The sequence below is a fragment of the Cyprinus carpio genome, chromosome A22, assembly GCF_018340385.1.
Source record: "Cyprinus carpio isolate SPL01 chromosome A22, ASM1834038v1, whole genome shotgun sequence".
NCBI classification, from domain to species: Eukaryota; Metazoa; Chordata; class Actinopteri; order Cypriniformes; family Cyprinidae; genus Cyprinus; species Cyprinus carpio.
In genome coordinates this window covers 5,736,214-5,755,207 of record NC_056593.1, presented here as the reverse complement: position 1 = coordinate 5,755,207, position 18,994 = coordinate 5,736,214, and the positions used below count along the sequence as shown (strand labels likewise).

General features: G+C 44.0%; 1 protein-coding gene across 3 annotated transcripts in view; it reads right to left on the bottom strand.

Annotated features, from left to right (window-relative positions):
* The window catches only part of LOC109047202 (BCL-6 corepressor-like), a 48,579-nt gene that overhangs the window by 16,178 nt on the left and 13,407 nt on the right, over nucleotides 1–18,994 (bottom strand). Inside the window, exons 4-9 of one of the 3 annotated variants that reach the window (XM_042712377.1) lie at nucleotides 17,840–17,896; nucleotides 17,242–17,449; nucleotides 15,149–15,427; nucleotides 13,730–14,119; nucleotides 9,974–10,275; nucleotides 7,336–7,614 (exon numbers count right to left, since the gene is read on the bottom strand). In XM_042712377.1, coding sequence (XP_042568311.1) covers nucleotides 7,336–7,614; nucleotides 9,974–10,275; nucleotides 13,730–14,119; nucleotides 15,149–15,427; nucleotides 17,242–17,449; nucleotides 17,840–17,896 — 1,515 coding nt within the window. Of the gene's footprint in view, nucleotides 1–7,335; nucleotides 7,615–9,973; nucleotides 10,279–13,729; nucleotides 14,120–15,148; nucleotides 15,428–17,241; nucleotides 17,450–17,839; nucleotides 17,897–18,994 lie in introns of all 3 variants that reach the window. The other 2 variants (XM_042712376.1, XM_042712378.1) reach the window with 2 other exon arrangements.

Here is an 18,994-nt window from a genome sequence, read left to right as displayed (position 1 = left end):
CAGAGCCCTCACAGAATTAATTGGAGAGGTCTTCTGCAAGCTTGGGTTTAAAGGAACTCCCACATCCATCACCGCGAGCCGATTCCTCATGCACCGCGGCAACAAAAACAAGCGCGCGCACACAGATGGGTTGGAGAGGGGAGGGCCGGTGTCCGCTCAGTGCTCAGACGAATGAGGGCATTAGGATTCAGGAGGCGTAGCACTCGCACTTCAACCCTGGCAGTATCTCAGAGAGCGCATTCAACCCCTCCCCTGATGGAGTCACACAGTGGTACGACCTGCCCCACGCTGCTGCCAGCAGCTCTGCCTCGCGCTTCCCGCCGGCTCCGTATCCAGGATACGGCATGCCGCCGGCACGACTGAAAAAAAAACCAAGCCGTTAGCAGGGGCGCCGAGCCGTTAACGAGCCCAAGCGGGAAACTCTCGCTCCAGTGCGGATGTTCGCTCCCGTCAGCCTGGAGAGGTGGACCAAAACACATGGAAGGTAAAACATACACACACACACCTACCACGCTCAATTACCGAAAGCGAGCCACGGTTCAAGGGAGAATTTCTCTATTTCCGTTTATGTTTCCATCGCCTCATTCCCTTTCCAGTGAGGTCTCTCTCTCCTGCCTCAGGGAGTTCCTCAGTGGGGATGTTTGCAGGCAGGAGAGCTAAGTGTTACATTAAACAGACAATAAAGCAGTGTTACACAGCCTAGCGAGAAAAGATTTGTCGTGATTTTCTCCTCAGAACTGCTCTTTGCTGTAGCGTTTCCTCCCCCGCTGTCCCTTGCTAAAACGACTCCCAGCTAACAACTGCAATCAATGCATCATTCAAGACACTTAACCCCTTCACAACAGCAATCTCACAAAACAAGGCGCAGGCCCGGCTCAAGACTGAACCCGACATGAGACCATTTTACCACAACCTCAAAGCCTAGTCAACCCAACCCACATCATAAAAAAATAAAAGGGCAAGAACTACACATCTCTCATAGAGAAAAACACTCACACACAAAAAAGAAAAAGAAGGGGAAGCTTTACAAGGCAGACCTGAACTGAAACCAGTCTGGGTCACTGATAGTCGGGAGTCAAATTCTGATGCTGGCAGCCCCCACTAAAACCTGTGATTCAAGTTCAAGCTCAAGGGTTCAAGAAAAAACTTCATTAAGACTTTTAAATAGTAATTCTAAAACAATTTAATTAGGGGTTCCAGAACTGTAAGACCACTAATAAAATGTTCTAGAATTCAGGGGCACTTGCAGAATTCTGAGGTGGTTTAAAAAAAAATTCTGGAGCTCTAAACCAGTTTCTTATAAATTCTGAAAATCCAATGTAGTTGATAAGGGGCTAGAATTTGATGCAGTGTATGACAAATTGTATAAATTCTGAGGTAGTTGAGAAACCTTTCCAGAATGGGTGTTTATAAGAATTCCAGAATTCTAAGACAGCTAAGAGTTCTAGAATTCGCAGACATTTGCTCAATATTTGTGGAATTCTGAAACTCTTCAACTCTACAGTGGATAAAGAGTTCTAAAATAGATGCCAGAAGTAGTTAGTTAATTCTGAGATTAATTCTAAAGCTTTTTAAACTCTGAGACAGTTCAAAAACTGCTATAGAACTGAAATAGTTCCGTGTGGATTTATTTATTAATTTATTAGCCTAATGTGTAGCGGTTGCTTAATGATCCTCTGACTGCTCACAGTGCTGACGAATGTTCTAATTTTACATGCAACTCAGGAAAAAACAGCCTTCAGACTGAGCAGACGTCACGTTGCATTGGAAAGTGAGCGGCTAGGGATAGAAACAGACAAAAAAAAATGACAAGAAAGAAAGAGCAGGCTATGTGGAGGGGAGAAAGGGAGCGCCGAAATTCCCTCAGTGTGGTTTTAATTGAGAGAGCCATGGCTGGAGTGGGAGTTGTGATAACAGAGGGAAAAGGGTTGAGGTGGCCTCCACAGAATAAGTGCATCATTAACGGATCAGGAATTTCCCTGACAGCCGGCCAGGACGGTACTGAACGTGCGGACAAGTGTAAATGCGCAAACATGTGATGTGGCTCGCTCAGCCAGACCTTTGACTAAACGACAGCTTGCAAACCACAGTTTGTTTTTACATGCCATTTGGGGCGCGTTTATCTGACATAGATTATACCTAAATAATAGGCAAATAACTTCCCTTTGTGCCGGAAGTTGTATAAAGTCAGCACTTGCCAAATCAAGAAAATACTTTCCAGTTTCATGTGCAATATGCATCAGGCAATCAGTGAATAACTTTAGGTGGTCAGGAGGGGTCTGTGGCGGAGACTGCGAGATATAACTACCATCGCTCTGAGAGTTGAAGGTCTGTATCCTGCCATTTGCTCAGGCTTGGCAGACACTGACAAAACAGGGCGCGACACACACACACACACACTGACCCTCTACACACACTTTCTGCAGGATACTAAATTGCAAACATTCACAAGTGAACACTATTGCTTTTAAAGGGATAGTTCACCCCAAATAAATTGTCATAATTAATTGACCCTTATGTCATTCCAAACCTTCATGACTTTTGTGTTCCACAGAAGTACGTACATTTCTGTTTTTGACCAGTCAATAAGGGTCCAGTTTTGACATTGACAACTCTATTTACTTTCATTTTATGGGGGAAAATACACTAAGACGTTTATCTCTCTACACAGAGGGGGTAAATGACAACACATGCCTTTAAATAAACTCAACCTCACCTTTTTCGCCTTTTTTCCCCACCTCAACCTATCATTTTTCCTTCCTAAAATATGCAGACTGCAAATAATCTGAGAGGGAATTTAGATCAGATTAAAGTCAATGCATGCGACAGGGTTATTTCAGGTCACAGACTGCTCTGCGGTCGCCATCTAGATCAAAAGATTCGCTTGCAAGTACGCGGCCTTGAACGGACAGTCTGACCAGCGGACACGCTCATGCAGTCAACTGTGGAAAACACGCAGGTTTTTCCACTTGCGCTCGGCTAATGCCTCAAATGCAAGCCAAAATGACTCAATCGCACACAGAGAACCGCTCGAAGGCGCCCGGGAGTTTCATCAATCCAAGAACGGGTTGTTTTGAAGGTGCGAGACCATGAGAAAATGGAAACGAGAGCGCGCGCAAAACTACGTGCCGTTTGCATGTTTACCGCAGTTGCGCTGGGACCGAGATGGAGTGCCACGTTTAAGTGTGTGAACTCTCGTTCTCTAGCGCTCTGAGACACACTCACACACACACACACACAAACGGAGCAGCTGCCGCGGTCTGTGTTGAAAGGTTCGGCCGCGCAGTCATGTCATATTTCCGAGCTCTGGCAGCGCCGCGGAGCTGCTCGTGAGAGAGAGAGAGCGAGCGCTGGCAGCTCAGTGCGTTGCTCGCGGCTTATCTCTCACTCACACACACACACACACACTCAAAAAAACACATACACACACACACACACACACACACAGCGAGAGAGCAGCTTCCTGTCTGAGGCAGGAGCGCGGGAGGGAAAAGGAGGGGGACGGAACGAACGAAGACTAGAAAAACAAGCCGATGTGGACTGACAGAAAAAAAAAAAAAAAAAAACACACGCGATACGGAAGGTCCGTCCCCACCTGCTTAGGGCCGACGTGAGGGTGTAGAGGGGGAGGAGAACGAGCGATGGAAAACACACAGAGAGGGAGGGAGAGAGATATGAGGAATACAGGGTGGGAAGGATTACATTTTATCTCGCTTCCTCTGACACACACACACCGCACGGATCGGCGCCGAGTGCCCTCCGCTGCGCGCTCTGCCGCTCCCCCACCGTATCTGTGGCGCACGCACAGCCCCGCGAGAACAGCCGCCTTTAACCGATGTCACCAAGCGCATTTATAAAGCCATTAGAGCAGAATTAGACCCCGAGCGCCAGCGGGGAAAATCACAAAGCCCTGAGACTCAGCGGTAACGAGAGCCCACGCTCTAGACAAGCGTTCGAGAAAATCCACTGCGCAATCTGGAGACAAAGCTCATTAATAAAAAAAAAAAAATAATAAAAAAAACTGTTTAGCTATTAGTAAAAAATAATAAATAAAATTGTTTGGATGTCATTAAAATACAGTTCAGCTAACCGTAAAACAGTTTAGCTATAAGTAAAAATAGATTAGGCATCAGTTCACTGTTATTTATTAGAAAAGAGCAGTTTAACTATTTGTACAGTTCAGCTATTTTTAAACAGTTCAGTTATTCGTACACACAGTACTGCTATTTCTAAACACTTTAGCTATTACTAAATATTTGCTATAACTGAAAAATGTAGCTATTCGTACATTTTTTAGCTAATAGGCCAATATCAAAGCTAAACTAGGCCTATATAAATAACTAAGTTGGGCTAATTGCATAAAAACATATCTACTCTGAAAATTTAGATATTAGTAAAAAAAAAATTTCGATATTAACTTACGCTTAGTTTATCTACTAATAAAGAACAGTTTAGCCATTCATGCACACACAGTTTAGCTAGTTTTAAATTATTTAGCTATTACATATACAATTTACAAATGTGACAATATGTAGTTTTGCTATTAGTTTTATGAGTGAGCTATTTGTAACATTTAGCTAGCCATAAGCAAGGTTTAGCTATTCATATGCTACACTTTAGCTAGGCCTATTCGTAAACAATTTAGAGACCAGTAGCATAAAAATTTTCTTTTTTAATATAGTTCTCATAGTACACATAGTAAAGAACAGTTTAGCTATTCGTGCACACATAGTTTAGCTATTTTAAACAAGTCTTAGCTAGGCCTATATATAAAGTGTTAGTGTTTAGCTACTAACAATATCTTTTTGTAAATGGTGTTTAACTATAAACAGTTTCGCTTTTCTTAAATAAGGTTTGGTTATATATAAAAATGATAGTTTTGCTATTCATAAACAGTTTAGCTACTAGCAATAGAAAAAAAACTGGGTTTTATTCAGAAGTAAGACTTTAACCCAGATAGCACACGTACTTCTGTTAAAGATCGCTTCATCTGGAAAGCATCTGCTGTGTACAAACATCTGATAGACGTCTCTAAGATTTCAGAGATTTTTTAGTGTTTGCTCATTTGTAATATGTCTATACGACATTTCCTCTCACATTTCAAATAGACGTTTAGAAAATGTCTTTAAGATTTTTAAGATGTCATTTAAAATGTATGTAAAACTAAATAGACGTCTCCGTGATGTACGTGTGCTATCAGGGAAATCAACAACAAAATACAAAATGTACACAATACCAGTTCTTCTTTATTCTGTGAGAACCGTCAGCCTTTTTTGTGGTTGGAACTAAAGAAAAACCAGCCTCCATTTCCGTGGGCTGTTAATGGCGGGCATTAGTTTGGGGGACGAGAGATCGGGAGGTGTGCGGAACGAGCGGCTAATGGCTTAAAACGACGCGTGTTTAGCACCTTCAGCCGAATGATTAATTAACGTGGAGATTACGGAGAGCACTTGTCAGATCGCTGATTGGACCTTAATGGCAAAGAGCCATTCTGCCTGAGAGCAAAATTACTGACAGAGTCTAGCAACCGCAGCAGAATCAGACAGAGAGAGAGTGAGGAAGGGATGGATAGGGCTCTTCTTTACGCACACACACATAACGATAGGTTTCAATCAGCACACAAAGGTTTTGTCTGAGTCATAAAAGAGGGAGGCAACAACCAAACACAAGTGTAAATAAGCAGCATCGTAACGCAAGCGAGACGTCAGCACCGGCAGAATGTAATGAAAGAGTGTGTGTGTTGCAGTAAAACTCTTAGCTTGAGAGCTAAAGGGAGGTGAAGAAACACAAACAAGTGAACAAGAGACACTGGGGGAAGGGAAATTGTGTGGTACATAGCAAGCAACTTGTGTGTGTGTGTGTGTGTGTGTGAGAGAGAGAGAAAGCATGCGGTGGTGATGGAACCGCCTGGCCACTTCAAGCACAAAACTTACAAAATACACAAACATAGCAAGGAATGGAGCACAATGGAACGTGCCATCCCTAGCTGCGAGAAAACAAGCCCGCAGACACATGTGGATGCACGTTATTGGCAGAATGAGAGAAAAGCGGAAAATAGCAGATGGGAAAAACATGGGGATGGGGGGATCTAAGCGTACAACTAGCTTGATTCTGACGCCACAAAAGCGTGCTCTATTCTGGAATGGCACCACTGCCTCAGTGTTAACAAATGCTCTGTAAAATGCAATGAGAAACTTTCCCTTTCAGTGGAGTTCAAGGCACCGCTGTGGAGTGAGAGAGGAAGGTGGGGGGGTTTGGGTTGCTGGGGAAGGAGAGAAATCATGCGCTCGCAGCAGTAATCGCTCATTTCCTGTTCTCCGTGCCAGTCCTTTCAGACGCACTGCCGGAACTAATCCAGCTCCCCATTAATCTACACAAATTGGACACGGAACGCCGCACCATTCCAGAACCCGTGGAACAACCGTATTCCAGAACTGTGGAATACCGTCGAGTTCCAGAACAAAAAGGAATCTGCTAAACAACGAGATCAGTGCAAGTTCTGTTGCATTACAAAAAATGCTCAACACTGCAGACATATTCAGCTCCGTGAAGTTTAAAGACAACATGAAATCTGAATTTTAATAAATAAAAAAGTCGCTAGTCTTATCCATAATTCATGGAGTGCATGTTTTGCTAAAAATAATGTTTGTTTTCATAAACTTAAACAAAAATTTAATAGAATGTTATGCAGAAAAAAGGGCACAAAATTTGTCGCAGTGCTAGAGCGTTGTTAGAAAATCTAATCAATGGAATGATCCAATCAAATTTTAAAAGGTAAATGCAGCAATATTTGCTATAAGTATTCAGTTTTGTTCGTAAAACATGCCATACTGTGAAAGATAAATGTGCTGCAAATGCAATTTCATGTTGTCTTTAAAAATGTGGTAGTATTACAAAAACGTCAAAACACTCTACCAACATTTGTGTTAAACTCCGAATAGACCGACTACAAGATCAGAGACAGAGTGCAAAGGGTTAAGGTTTTCCAGTTCAACGGAGAGAAAGAGCAAGGACGAGACGGAAAAGGCACGAGAAACAGTGCGCCTGTGAAAGCACGGGAATGAATGTGAGCGAGCAAGCTTTGAGTGGGAGTGCAAAAGCCAAGAGGAGAAAGAGATGAGACGGTGCGTATGTGCGAACGAGAAGCTGCATCGCGAGAGGGAGGGAAAAAAAACTGTGTGTGTGTGTGTGCACGCCAAGCGATCGCTCTGTGCCTGTCAGGGGCTCTCGCATGTCAGACTCAGTCTCACGCAGAAATAATGAGATGCGAAGAGAGCAGGAGAGGGCAGCCGGAGAGAGAGACAGTCGCACACACTCGCACAAATGCACGCTTACCTCATATCCAAGCCGCGCAGCTCGCTGCAGTAGAGTCTCGCCTGCGTTCTTGTTGACGATGAGTCTGCGCGCTTCGGGAGGCATGGGCCTGCTGACTGGCGGCTCCGCTGACACTGGAAGTGCGGGGGCAACCGGAGGTACCGGTACATCCGGAGTGGCGCTTGGAGGGGTCGGGGGTGCCGCGGGTTGGTAGGCAGGAGAAGGGGCACGAGGTTTGACCAGAGAAGACTCGTAATCAGAAGGAGATGATGGCTGCTTCTGGGCCGAACGTTTCACCACCTGACAGGGGAATAAAAATGAGTTACTTTACAAGGGCTCAGAGTTTGCACAGATTCATAGTCATAGTACGTGGCAGCACAAACAGGGAAAGGCAGACATTCTTTACAAAGATAAAGCGGACAAAAGAGTGACAGAGCTACACTCGCTTGGTGCCAAGAGACAGGCGGGATGGAGCGCTAATTAATCACAGCGACAAGTTTATAGTCAGCACTGCGGTGTCATTAGCGAGAGACTGAAATTTGGAAAATGTGAAAATGTGAGGTGTCCCTATATAATTTTTTTTGCAGCTGTGGAAAATGTAGCTGAACAGCAGTGCAGGAAAGGCTGTTTCCCACCATAAACCCAGAACAAACGTGTGACTGTCAACAACGGTTCCTCACACATACACCCCGCACGGTCAGCAAGGTTATTTTTGGCCCACAGTTAAACATGCCGAAACAAACAGGGACTATTTACACCAGTACAATCGTCCCATAAACACGTTTTAACAGAAAAACGTGCATCTTCCCACACTGAGTGCATCTTTTTTTTGGCTCTAGGCTTCGTGATTGTTTGTGAGCTGGATGGAAAGCTGCAGACACCGATCCGTCAGCGAGCGTGTTTCCCGGCAGGGAAAGTCAAACAGGAAACAATGGAAGACTTTGGCTCTCTCCCACTCGCTTTATCTCTCCCGCCTTCCGTGTGCAAGTTCTCTATCTGTGGAGTGCAGTAGGGCGGGCGGATGGGAGCTGTGTGTGTGTGTGTGTGTAGGCCGCGAGTTCATGCGAGCAGACTGAAGGTCGGGAAGGGGGGTGATCGGGGCGGGAACTCCACCCACACCAGAGGAGTTCCACAGCGCAGCAGCTGTCAGAGTAAACACACACACACACACACACACACACACAGAGCACGCGCACATACACAGCTCTGCCTGGTCCGTAACAGCGCAGACAAAATATGACGATTGACATTTTTGTTGTTCGTCTGAATGAGGACCTAAAAATGAGACCAAGACTAATCCAACCCCCAATCTGACTCTTAAAAAAAAAAAAAAATATGATAAAAATAATAAAGCGATTTCATAAAAATATTAAATATTATAATAATTATTTATTTATAATAATAATAATACATTTTAATTATTTTATAAGATTTTATAGTACTGATAATAATTATTATTCAATGATAAATATTTATTTTTACATTTTTAATAATAATAATAATAATAATAATAATAATAATAATATGTATATAATAATAAACGTGTTTATATTTATTTTCTATGTATAGCATTTAGGCAATTTAAGAAGAAATCTGTATATAATAACAATAACAACAACAAATATTATTATCATTATTAAATTGTTATTTAATTATTATCAAATTATTTAAAAGCAACAACAACATTTATATAGTAATTATTTCTACTATTAATTTCATTATTTTTATTACATGTATTTAACATTAACAACGATAATAAATATAAATATAATAATATGAATAATATTTATATTTATTATATTAACAATAGGAAGAATTAGGAGAAATATGTATATTTATAATAAGAAGCATATCATCATAATTTCTCCAATATTTAGGATTTTTTTTCCCCAAGTAAAAAATAAAACATAAAATGGTAAAAGATAAATATACAAATTCCAGCAAACCACCAGACAAACTTTTATCAGTCATTTTTTCCCAATTGAGGATGTCCCGTATGTCCCCAAAGGCAGGTTTCGGAAAAAGTAGTTCGCTTTGTCAACCATGTAAACCTGCACACACTGTATTGTGTAAACACCTACGTAATATTTTCACAGGAGTGTGTTTGTCTGCTGTAAACGTTGTGTTTACGCTGAATGTGTTTTGTGTTCAGCTGCAGAACACAGGGTATGTGTGTGTGCTACATCTGCGTGTGAGATCGCAACGGGGAGAACGCAGGCAGTGTTATTTAAAGAACGCACAGCGGGTTCACTGGGGAATCATTTTCCTTGACGGAGAGAGAAAGAGACCAGAATTCTGACCCAGCCTTCACTTCTCCCCTCCCCCTCGGTTGCGTCTCTCCACTGGGAGTCTGCCTTTCAGCACGAGAGGAGGTCAAAGCAACTGCAATCTAAACACACACGCTATGACCCCCTCCCGCGTCCGTTGAGCCGTCCAAGAGAGCCGCAGTGCTTCCCTAATTGGGATGATTAACATTGTTGTGATTGGAGACACGTTTTTAAACGGTTCCTCGCTGAGCCCAGGGAGAACGCTTGGGTTGTGAGCCAAAGCAAAGAGCACCGTTAGCCACGCGTGCGCAGAAAAAGAAAGGACGTTCTTGCACAGATAAATGAGTACCTCGACCTTCTGTCACCACACAGACATGTGCCGCTGCTCTTACCTTGTGTTGAGGGGCGGGGCTGAGTTCAGGACACTCCTCATTGGTCATCTGCAACAGCATCCTGCGCTCCTGTTGGCCGAGGTGCTTGGTCTTGCACTGCCGCTTGCCCTTTGGCTTTTCAGGGTCACCGTGCCGGCGCAAGCGAGATGGGAAGCCGCCATCTGGGTCCAGAGAGGGTGAGGAGGATCCCAGTGACTTGCGGTGCTCCTTTAATCGCTGCCGTTTGTCCGAGAGGTGAGATGGAATCGAGGAGGAGAACTTTCGTACAGAATCGCCACAAAAGCCATCAGAGAGAAGAGGAACTGCTAGAGAGAAAGAGAAAGAGAGAGCGATTATAGCAGATAGTTCAATTACAAATCCCAAAACAAATATGACAAAAAAAAAAAAACTGCAAGAACAAAAATCTGGGATTTACGTTTTGTGTTTGTGAGAGATTTCATCACGGGCAACACACACACACATCAAACCGACAGAATTTTCCTTAAGGTCTTGTTAGGTAAATCAGACTGACAGCAGCAGACTGACCGCCTTATGAAGGACGGACAAAGGATGAAAAGATTTACAAATATTGATGCATCCTTTCCTTCGTCTGCTTTCTATTTTACATCACGTGACCAGAACTCCAGCAAAAGAGGTACGTTTAAGTTATAACATCAACCGGCAGAGAAGGACGGAAGGGAAAAGACAGGAAACAGGAAAGGAAGACCAAGATAAGAGAGGGAAATCAAATGAAAAGGGAAGCAACAGCAAACAGAGAAGGAGAAATGACGGACGGACGTAAAAGTGGAAGAATAGAAAGAGAAATGCAGCAGTGAGGGAAAGAGACGATGAAAGGGTGAGCGCAAGGCCGAGAGAGAGAGGGAGAGAGAGAAACCGAGCACACTCCACATCTGTTCCATTATTCATCATATTCCCCGTTCAGTCGCGCGCACACTGAGCCAGCGAAAGCCCCACCGCGCAGAGGAAATCTCTCTCACAAGCATGCAAGCAAGAACAGAGGACGCCAAAAACGGAAGACCACATAGCCAATAAAAACACGCACTAGCAACTATCAAAGCACCAATATATATCAGTCAGGCCAAATACCAAAGTGTAAAATTTGTCCGACAACCTGAATTTTGCTAACAAAAGTTCTCCCAGCCTTATTACTAGATAAATTTGAAAGCTAAAAAAAAAGTGTAAATACAAGATAAGTGAATGTTTTAACAGGACATATTCAAAATTCCCATTCGTTTGTTACACTGCGTCAAATTTGGTTTAATTTTTGGTAAATTTTTAAAGTTTTAAGTAAAATAAGAAAAATATATGTATACAAAATGTACAAGTTTTGTTTCACCGACTGCATACATTTTTATATTGACTTAGAAAAAAAAAACTATAAATTTTGTATTTTTACATTTTGGTGAATTAAGTAAATATTTTGTAAAATAAAAATTAGAATTTTTTTTGAACCAAAAAAAACAAAAATTTCAACCACAAAATATTGCATACATTTCCCTTCTATCTAGATGAAAAACAAAACGGAATAATAATAATACTGGTTGACCACTACTACAAATCTTCACAAACATACACAAGTCTACACAAGCAGTAAATTTGCCAATTGTATTCTCACCACAAAATCTGATCCACCACACATCAGCGGTCTCTGCAGTGATTTAGTTTGGTGGAGATGAAACTGGTGGATCTAATAGATCGGCCAGAGACAAAAGCCCCTTAGAGAACTTTCAACGTGCAGACCCTGTGTGTGTGTGTGTGCGTCCCCATCCCCACTTCCAAAACATACCAATCACACAAGACCCCATCCTCATGGGCAAACTATTCCAGTCTGCGTAAAGTGCCCCTCTTCTTCAACAGACTAATTAAAGTCCTACCCCGAGAACCCTTGAGACCAGATTCACAGCACCTACCCCACACACACACACACACACATACACGCAGAAGTGTGCGTGCTCTGCAACCTAAGTGAATCACTCAATTAGCAAAAGGGGAGCAAAGACCTTAATGCCTTTAAAAATCAACAGAACAAAAGCAGTGTGCTAAAAATGCACACACACACCCTGGGGCATACAGCGGAGAGTCGTGCATCGCTGACATGCATGTCTTGTCTCTCACACCTCGTCATAGACAACACAAATTAGCCTGCGTGTGCATACGAATTCCCTCGGCTGAAGAGAGCACGTATGTGTGTGTGCAGTGGGAGACGGATCTTGACAGGGACATCTGGGGGATATTAGCCTCCCATTAGCACGCAACTGGGCACATGCGCACACACACACACACAATAATGCATTAACTAGCAAACCATCTCTCAGCTTGAGTAAATGCATATGTGTCGGACATATTACTCACACGCACAGAGTGAGGGATAGAGCGAGATAAATAGTCTTGTCTCTCGTCTTGCTGCTCTCTAATCCTTCTGACAGAACGCCAGCACAATATCCAGCAGCCAACATACTGACGGGCAGCCTCACACACACACACACACACACACACGTACGTTGTTATTTGCACAGTTGTGGAATCTCATGGCTCATTACTCTGCGGCATGCGCTTTCTCTGCGATGCTTTTATACCAACAAGGAAGCGAGCGTCTGAGAGTGTGCGTGTGAGCGCGTGCGAGTGTGGCTTGTCAATCAACAGGAATCTTTATTGCTATCCCAAAGCCGCAGACACAGGGCGACGTGCTCTGCTTTCCTCTAATCTGCCTCGCTCTCGTCTTTCACCTCAGTTCTCCCCTCAGCGCTCTGTATCCTCTTTTCATCTCTTTCACTCCTTCTTTTCCACCGTTTCCCTCTGTTTCCTAACAGCCGTTTGTTCCCTTTCTCTGCGTCTCATTTGTTCACACTTCTGCTTGTGTCTCCCCACTCAATTCTCTCCTTCTGGGTCCTTCTCTGACCTGCATAACTAAATGAGACATATTCTTAGCTTAGAGCACTATTTACAAACCTGCCATTCAAAGGAAACCAGGTGTAGTATGTAGGGTGTAGTATATAGAATATAGTACGTAGTGTGAAAGGTTGTATAGTATAGAAAGGTATATTATGTAGGATGTAGTATACATGTGTAAGGTATAGACTGTAGTATATAAGGAGCATTACTTAAGTAGGGTGTAGTGTACACCATGTAAAGTGTAGTGCGCAAGCCATAAATGTCAGATGTGAGAGGTATGTAGACCATAGTATGTAGTTTCAAGGGTACAGATTGTAGTGTGTATTGTGGAGGTAGCGTGTATTATGTAGGGCATATGTAATGTATAGGTCACAGGCTGTAAACTATGTTGGATGTGAGGAGAAGGGTGAAAGGAATTGTTTGTGAATAGGGTGTAAAATGTAGTGTGCTGAGCATAGATTGTAGTATATAGGGAGTAGATAGACACTAAAAAGATTGTATTGTGTAGAGTGCAATATGTAGGAGGTAGTATGTTGGGCATATGTAGGGTATATGTATATGTAAGCCGTCTGTAGGGAGTAGTATGTAGGTTGTGGTGCATAGGGTATATAGGAACTTTGAGAAACAGCACTCTCTGAATCAGCACTCTTTACCTTAATGATTTGTGACTGAACAGCTAAACGAGGAAACTGTTTAGTCATGCAAATAAAACAGGATAAAAGGATAATCAGGATCATTTACACCATTGTCCCTAGCCATCCTTAGTCCAGGGTCCTATTGACACAACCGTCCTGTTCTACCCAGAATGCTCTGCTCTCCACTTAAATCCGGTGCATTTAAATGAGACATAACGGAAAGACGTACCTATGTCGGACTCTGCGTATTCCAGCTGGTCCTTAGTCCAGCCTTTCTCCACTTCTGCTTTCCTCTTCACGCCCTTTTCTTCAAATCCATTTGCTTTGACCTTTCGATCCACAGCAGGGGCACCGTGGGTGAGTCTAGGGACCTCTGGGGGGCAAAGGTCAAGCTTTTCCCTCCTGGTGGTTTGGATTGGTGGAAGAGAGGATTTGGATGTGGGAGACAAACCCATGTTGGGAGCTCCGAATTGCGGCCTGTCATGGTTGAGCTGACCCTGTCGGTCCCACAGTTCCTGGAGATTATGGAGGTGGCGGGGTTTACTGAGGCGAAGACCTGTCAACTCGATACACACCTTCAGATTCTTCACCTCCTGCTCGGAGGGCTGCGGCCACACTTCTGTGGAGAGAGAGAGAGAGAAGCAATTGGTTTCTACCTTGTATTAACATTGAGCTTGGACGATCCGATCTTAAGTGGTCAGCTGGGACGAATTGCTGCATGCACCTGGATTTACTATGCATGTCAAATGAGATTTGCAAAAGGGGAGGTTCTGATTTTGTGACTACATACATTGCATACTAAACTGTATCCAAATTTGTTTGGAAGAAAGCGGATATTGCATCCCAGCTGTCCCAGTAAGTCTTGCAAATGTATGACCTTTCCCAGATTTTTTTTATTTCCTTCTGGCATAATAAGTATGTGGTTATATGAATCATTTGCTGTTGCTTGACTGACACATTTAGGATGCATTAGGCTGTAAATTACAAATGCTCTATAGCCAATGCTCTCCCTGACCACCAGAAGTTGCACATCCGATTGCAATGCATCCCCAGAATGCACTGCAACCCATTTACAGCTGAATTTAGCGATGTCCACTTGTGTCAATGCAAAGGGTTACACACTTAGAGCAGGAATTGTTTTCCAATTGTTAACAGAGTAGTTTCTTCCTAGAAAACAAACAACCACAAGTTTGATAGCTTTTAAATGGAAGTACAGAGCTGAACAGACACCCACATTTTGCTGACAAAAACAAGCTTTCAGGGACACATTTAAGTGATGCGTGTTTATACAAAGGTTGTTTTGATGTCTGAAAACGCCCTTTAGACTGAGCACAAAGACAGAGTAGGGCAGAGAACACCCGGCAGTTGTGTTTATTTGGACCATGTGACAGCAATAAACACAAATCAAGATGAATCGAAAAGGCCAGCGAAAGGATCAAAGCCAGAGTAAGCAGAGGAAAAGGGAAAAGAGCAGCTGAACCTTGAGAGAGTGAGACGTGCCAGATAGTGTGAGACAGGAGGTCAGCGATAAGATGAAAGACAGAGCAGACTATCCTCTACTTGCTGTTAGAACGAACGGGAGTGAAAAGATGGAAAAAGAGGACAGCCATTGAAGGGCATTGGAGAGACAGACAGCCCAGATGTCTACCTGAAATCAGTCTCGCTCTCTTCGCCGTGATGCCATTATCGTCTTCTCCTCTCGTCCGTCTCTCTCCATCTCTCTCTTCTGTGGTGTGCGTGCAATCAGGGTGGCCTTGGCTCTGTTCCAAACCCAATGCACGTTTCCTGCCCGTCGCCGTGCCAACAGACCCCTCCTCCTCTCCTTTCACGTCCCTCACTCTCTTCTCCTCTGCTCGGCAGGACTGCGGGACATCGGATGGTGGGCCGCACCGCTGAAGCACGGGAACTCTGTTGTTTGGTGTAGCACCTGCATAGCCACACAAACACAAATGCGTTAGTCAGATCCATTGCGTCACTGGCTTGCAAATAAAGACCTTTTTAAAGTTCAAAAGAAGCACGACAAACCAGAAGAGGCTGAGATTAGGGGACGCAGACAGAGAGACAGAAAGGAAAAGAGTACAGAAAAACAACCCAGAACCCCAACCCCCCAACCCCAACCCTGGACACTTGCGTGTTAGTGCTAACTACACCACACCCATCACACACAGGGAGCTAGACAGCGAACAGGGACGCACTTGCTCGCTCTCCCTGTAAGCTTAAATTAGCCAGAAACATTCGTGCCAAGAGCGCAAGCGGCAACCCAGCTCAAGTCCCCCCCCCCCCCACTCACTTCCTCTCCTGCTCCCATTCTGTGTGTGGCAGTGAAAAGCGCTCCTTGAGAATGTCTCCCGGCAGCTAAGAGCAGCAGCGCAGATCAAAGACAGACGCTAGGGGCTCACGCTCCATATCGCCCGCTTTTCTCTTTCACACACACACAAACACTCCCACCATATATAGTGTCACATACATGTCCTAAAAACATGCACACACATATTATGCAGCTAGCCCAAACCAAATCTATAAAATTTACAAAAATATTGTTAAATAGTGCATAATCATACATACAAAATGACTTAACGCGCTCTCAGTGCAGAACAGAACTACCTTTATACTGGCCTGGGTAACAATGCAGCCCACTCTGCCCCGGGCTCACACAGACACGCACAAAGCATGTGACTAACACAACATGCATCCCATAATTCATGGCAATGTGTGCACCATAGCAACTCTGCACCAAAACAGATCACCATGGTAACATCATTCGCGTCACCCGGAGAGAGTTAATGTGGCCATTCCAGAGAGCGAGAGAGAGATGTTGAAGGACAGATGGGGCATAAAAATCAAGAGAGGAATGAAGGGCATGAAACCTCCAGAAAGGACACACGAAGTCAAGTAATCAATTTTGTTTCTTAAATCAATTGAACTATATTGATTGTTGAGTAGAATGGTTTTCGACAGATGAGATAAACTCAAAGCTCTGATCAAACCCTCAAAGCTTCACAGGAACTGCCGCTCTGCCGAGCACACTCTGTTTATGTAATCCAGAGCGCTGTTAATTGTCCGTGTGGCTGACACACATGCGAGCATTCACGCACACACACACACACATTCTGACCCACATGCACAGGAAACGCCTCTGTGAAAGCCACCAGGGAGAGTGAGGTCACATAGCAGCAAAGTGTTGATTTGGAAATCTGATGGCATTAGGCCATTACCAAAGCTCAAGTGGAAAAAACAAGAGCCAAAACAGCAGAGAGTGAGAGAGACAGAGCAAGACAGACAGAGAGAGAGAGGGAGAGTCAGAGCATGTGCGTGTTTATGTGAGTGCTTCCTGTTTGAGGGTGGCGGTGGCGGAAGCCATGTTTACCACGTCGTTTCCGCTGGTTTAACGCTGTTGCATGGAGCGCCATAGCACAGGGACCGTCCCTAGAGACAAGGGGTGGAAATGTGTGGGGACTGGGGGGGGGGTTGTAGAACGGGCAAGGGCCTGTGAATCTGGGATAGTTACAGAAGATCGCAGGAGATAGGACAAAAGGAGAGCGGATGAGTGAAATGCATGAAAAAAGGCAGCCTGCAAGCAAGACGAAAGTTAGAGATAGCTTATACGCCAGACATTTCCAGAAAGACAGACAGTGTGAAACAAAGATAGTCAAAAAAAGAGAAAGAAAATAAAAGGGAGCCCAGGAGTGAGAGACAGAGCAATAGGGATTGCACTTGAGTGTGTGTGTACGCGCATCTTACCGTTGTGCTGCTCGGTGTGATTGGAGAGGGCCGAAAGGGCTGCGGAGGGCCTGGAGCTTAGCTGGCTTCGTTCCCAGTCTCCCGCTCCGTGCTGGCTCTCTGCCAACTCCCTCTCTCTCTCCCGCTCTCTTCCCAGTCCGGGCGCTGCAGACGACACACACCCCTCCTTTTCCTTCAGTTCCAGCTCCGAGAAATGCATCATCGCACGCTACACAGACAGACACACACACACACACAGCACAATCGTGAAACCAGATCCAGTGTTACGAGCACCAGCTGTAAAGCCCATCTCTCGTGTGCTCCAGTACAACAAAAATAAAGGGAAAAAACTGAATAAAACTTAAATAAAATGAATCTGCAATCAGAGTAGAACAGGAGCTAAAGCGCATTAGATAAATGCAGCAAATGCATATCAATAACTTATAACAAAAGCTAACTGATATAGGTGAGATTAGGGGATTCATTTTACTTATATTTGACCATGCAATTTTCAGGGCCCCTCAGAAACAAAAAGTCTAACTTCACAACCGCCTGTGGGCGCAAAACCAAGTGTTACTCATTTCAACTGATAAGTAATTTAAAAATAAAATGAACTGACCTCCCAAAACGCAGCTGGTTGACTTAAATTACTGTCCTCTTGTGATAATCCTTCCATCTAAGCAATCAGAATGGGGCTCAATATCTTTTTCAATGATTTGAATTGAATATTTACACAAATGTAACACATCAACAAACATAACCTCACCCTTACACACAAAAATATGGGGAGTTCATTACATATCTGATAATGTTAAAGCTTTGAAAGCCACTGTTCAAATGATGCAAACTTCAATGTAAGATTTGTGGAAATGCGTAGAACATACTGGGCTTATTTAAAAGTACTTTCCAAATTGTGTGGGCTATCTGAAATTAGGGCATTGTCTTCCATCAGCCTCTCCCTTGCTCTGCCTCTGCTGTGCGATTATGTGTGTGTGCGCTAATGACTCTGCCATTCGGCGAGTGCTCTGCTCGCTGCTGCTGGTAAGAACTCTAATCTTCCCTATCAGGAAAGAATGGGCCGGATTTCACTTAAGCTGGGAGGGCTGCCACCATGCACATGGCTAGTGGGGGCCTAGGGGTGGACATGTGTTTGTGTGCATGTGTAAAGAGAGGAACAGAGTGCAAGATGGAAGCGTGTAGGAAAGGGTGTGCAATTTTGTTTGGGTATGCCCCACACACACACACCGGTCTCCAGGGCTAACAGTTGTCTGCAGCATTATGTGCTAGTAAGGCCACGGCATGCACACACACACACACACACACACACAAACACTCGGCAACTGAGCTTCCGCACAACTGGGCATAACAGCTACAGACGGCACTTTGTGTTAACCCTTTCAGCTGTTGACTGAACCGCACACTCAAACGTATGTGTTCTTGTACAAAAACACAAGTTCTCTCACGCTAACTGTAGAACTGCTGCCATTAAAGCCTGTTTGACAGATTCACAGCAGGGGCCAAAAAACTGCTAGAAAGAGAGAGCAGGAGACGCAGTGTGGGTTACAGAGATCTGTAATTAGCAAAGTGTTCAATATAACCGAGTTTAGAAGTTAGATACGGGTGCCCGTTCAAAGCCGGAAGAGAAGCTGTAAATCTCAGAATGGCTGGGAACTTTATCTAATTCAATCACAGCTACTTGTTCATGAAGTGTTGACCAGGGAACAGAAAATGTGAGGTGTTCTCAAATTATAGCACCCTTACTTGACCATAAGGG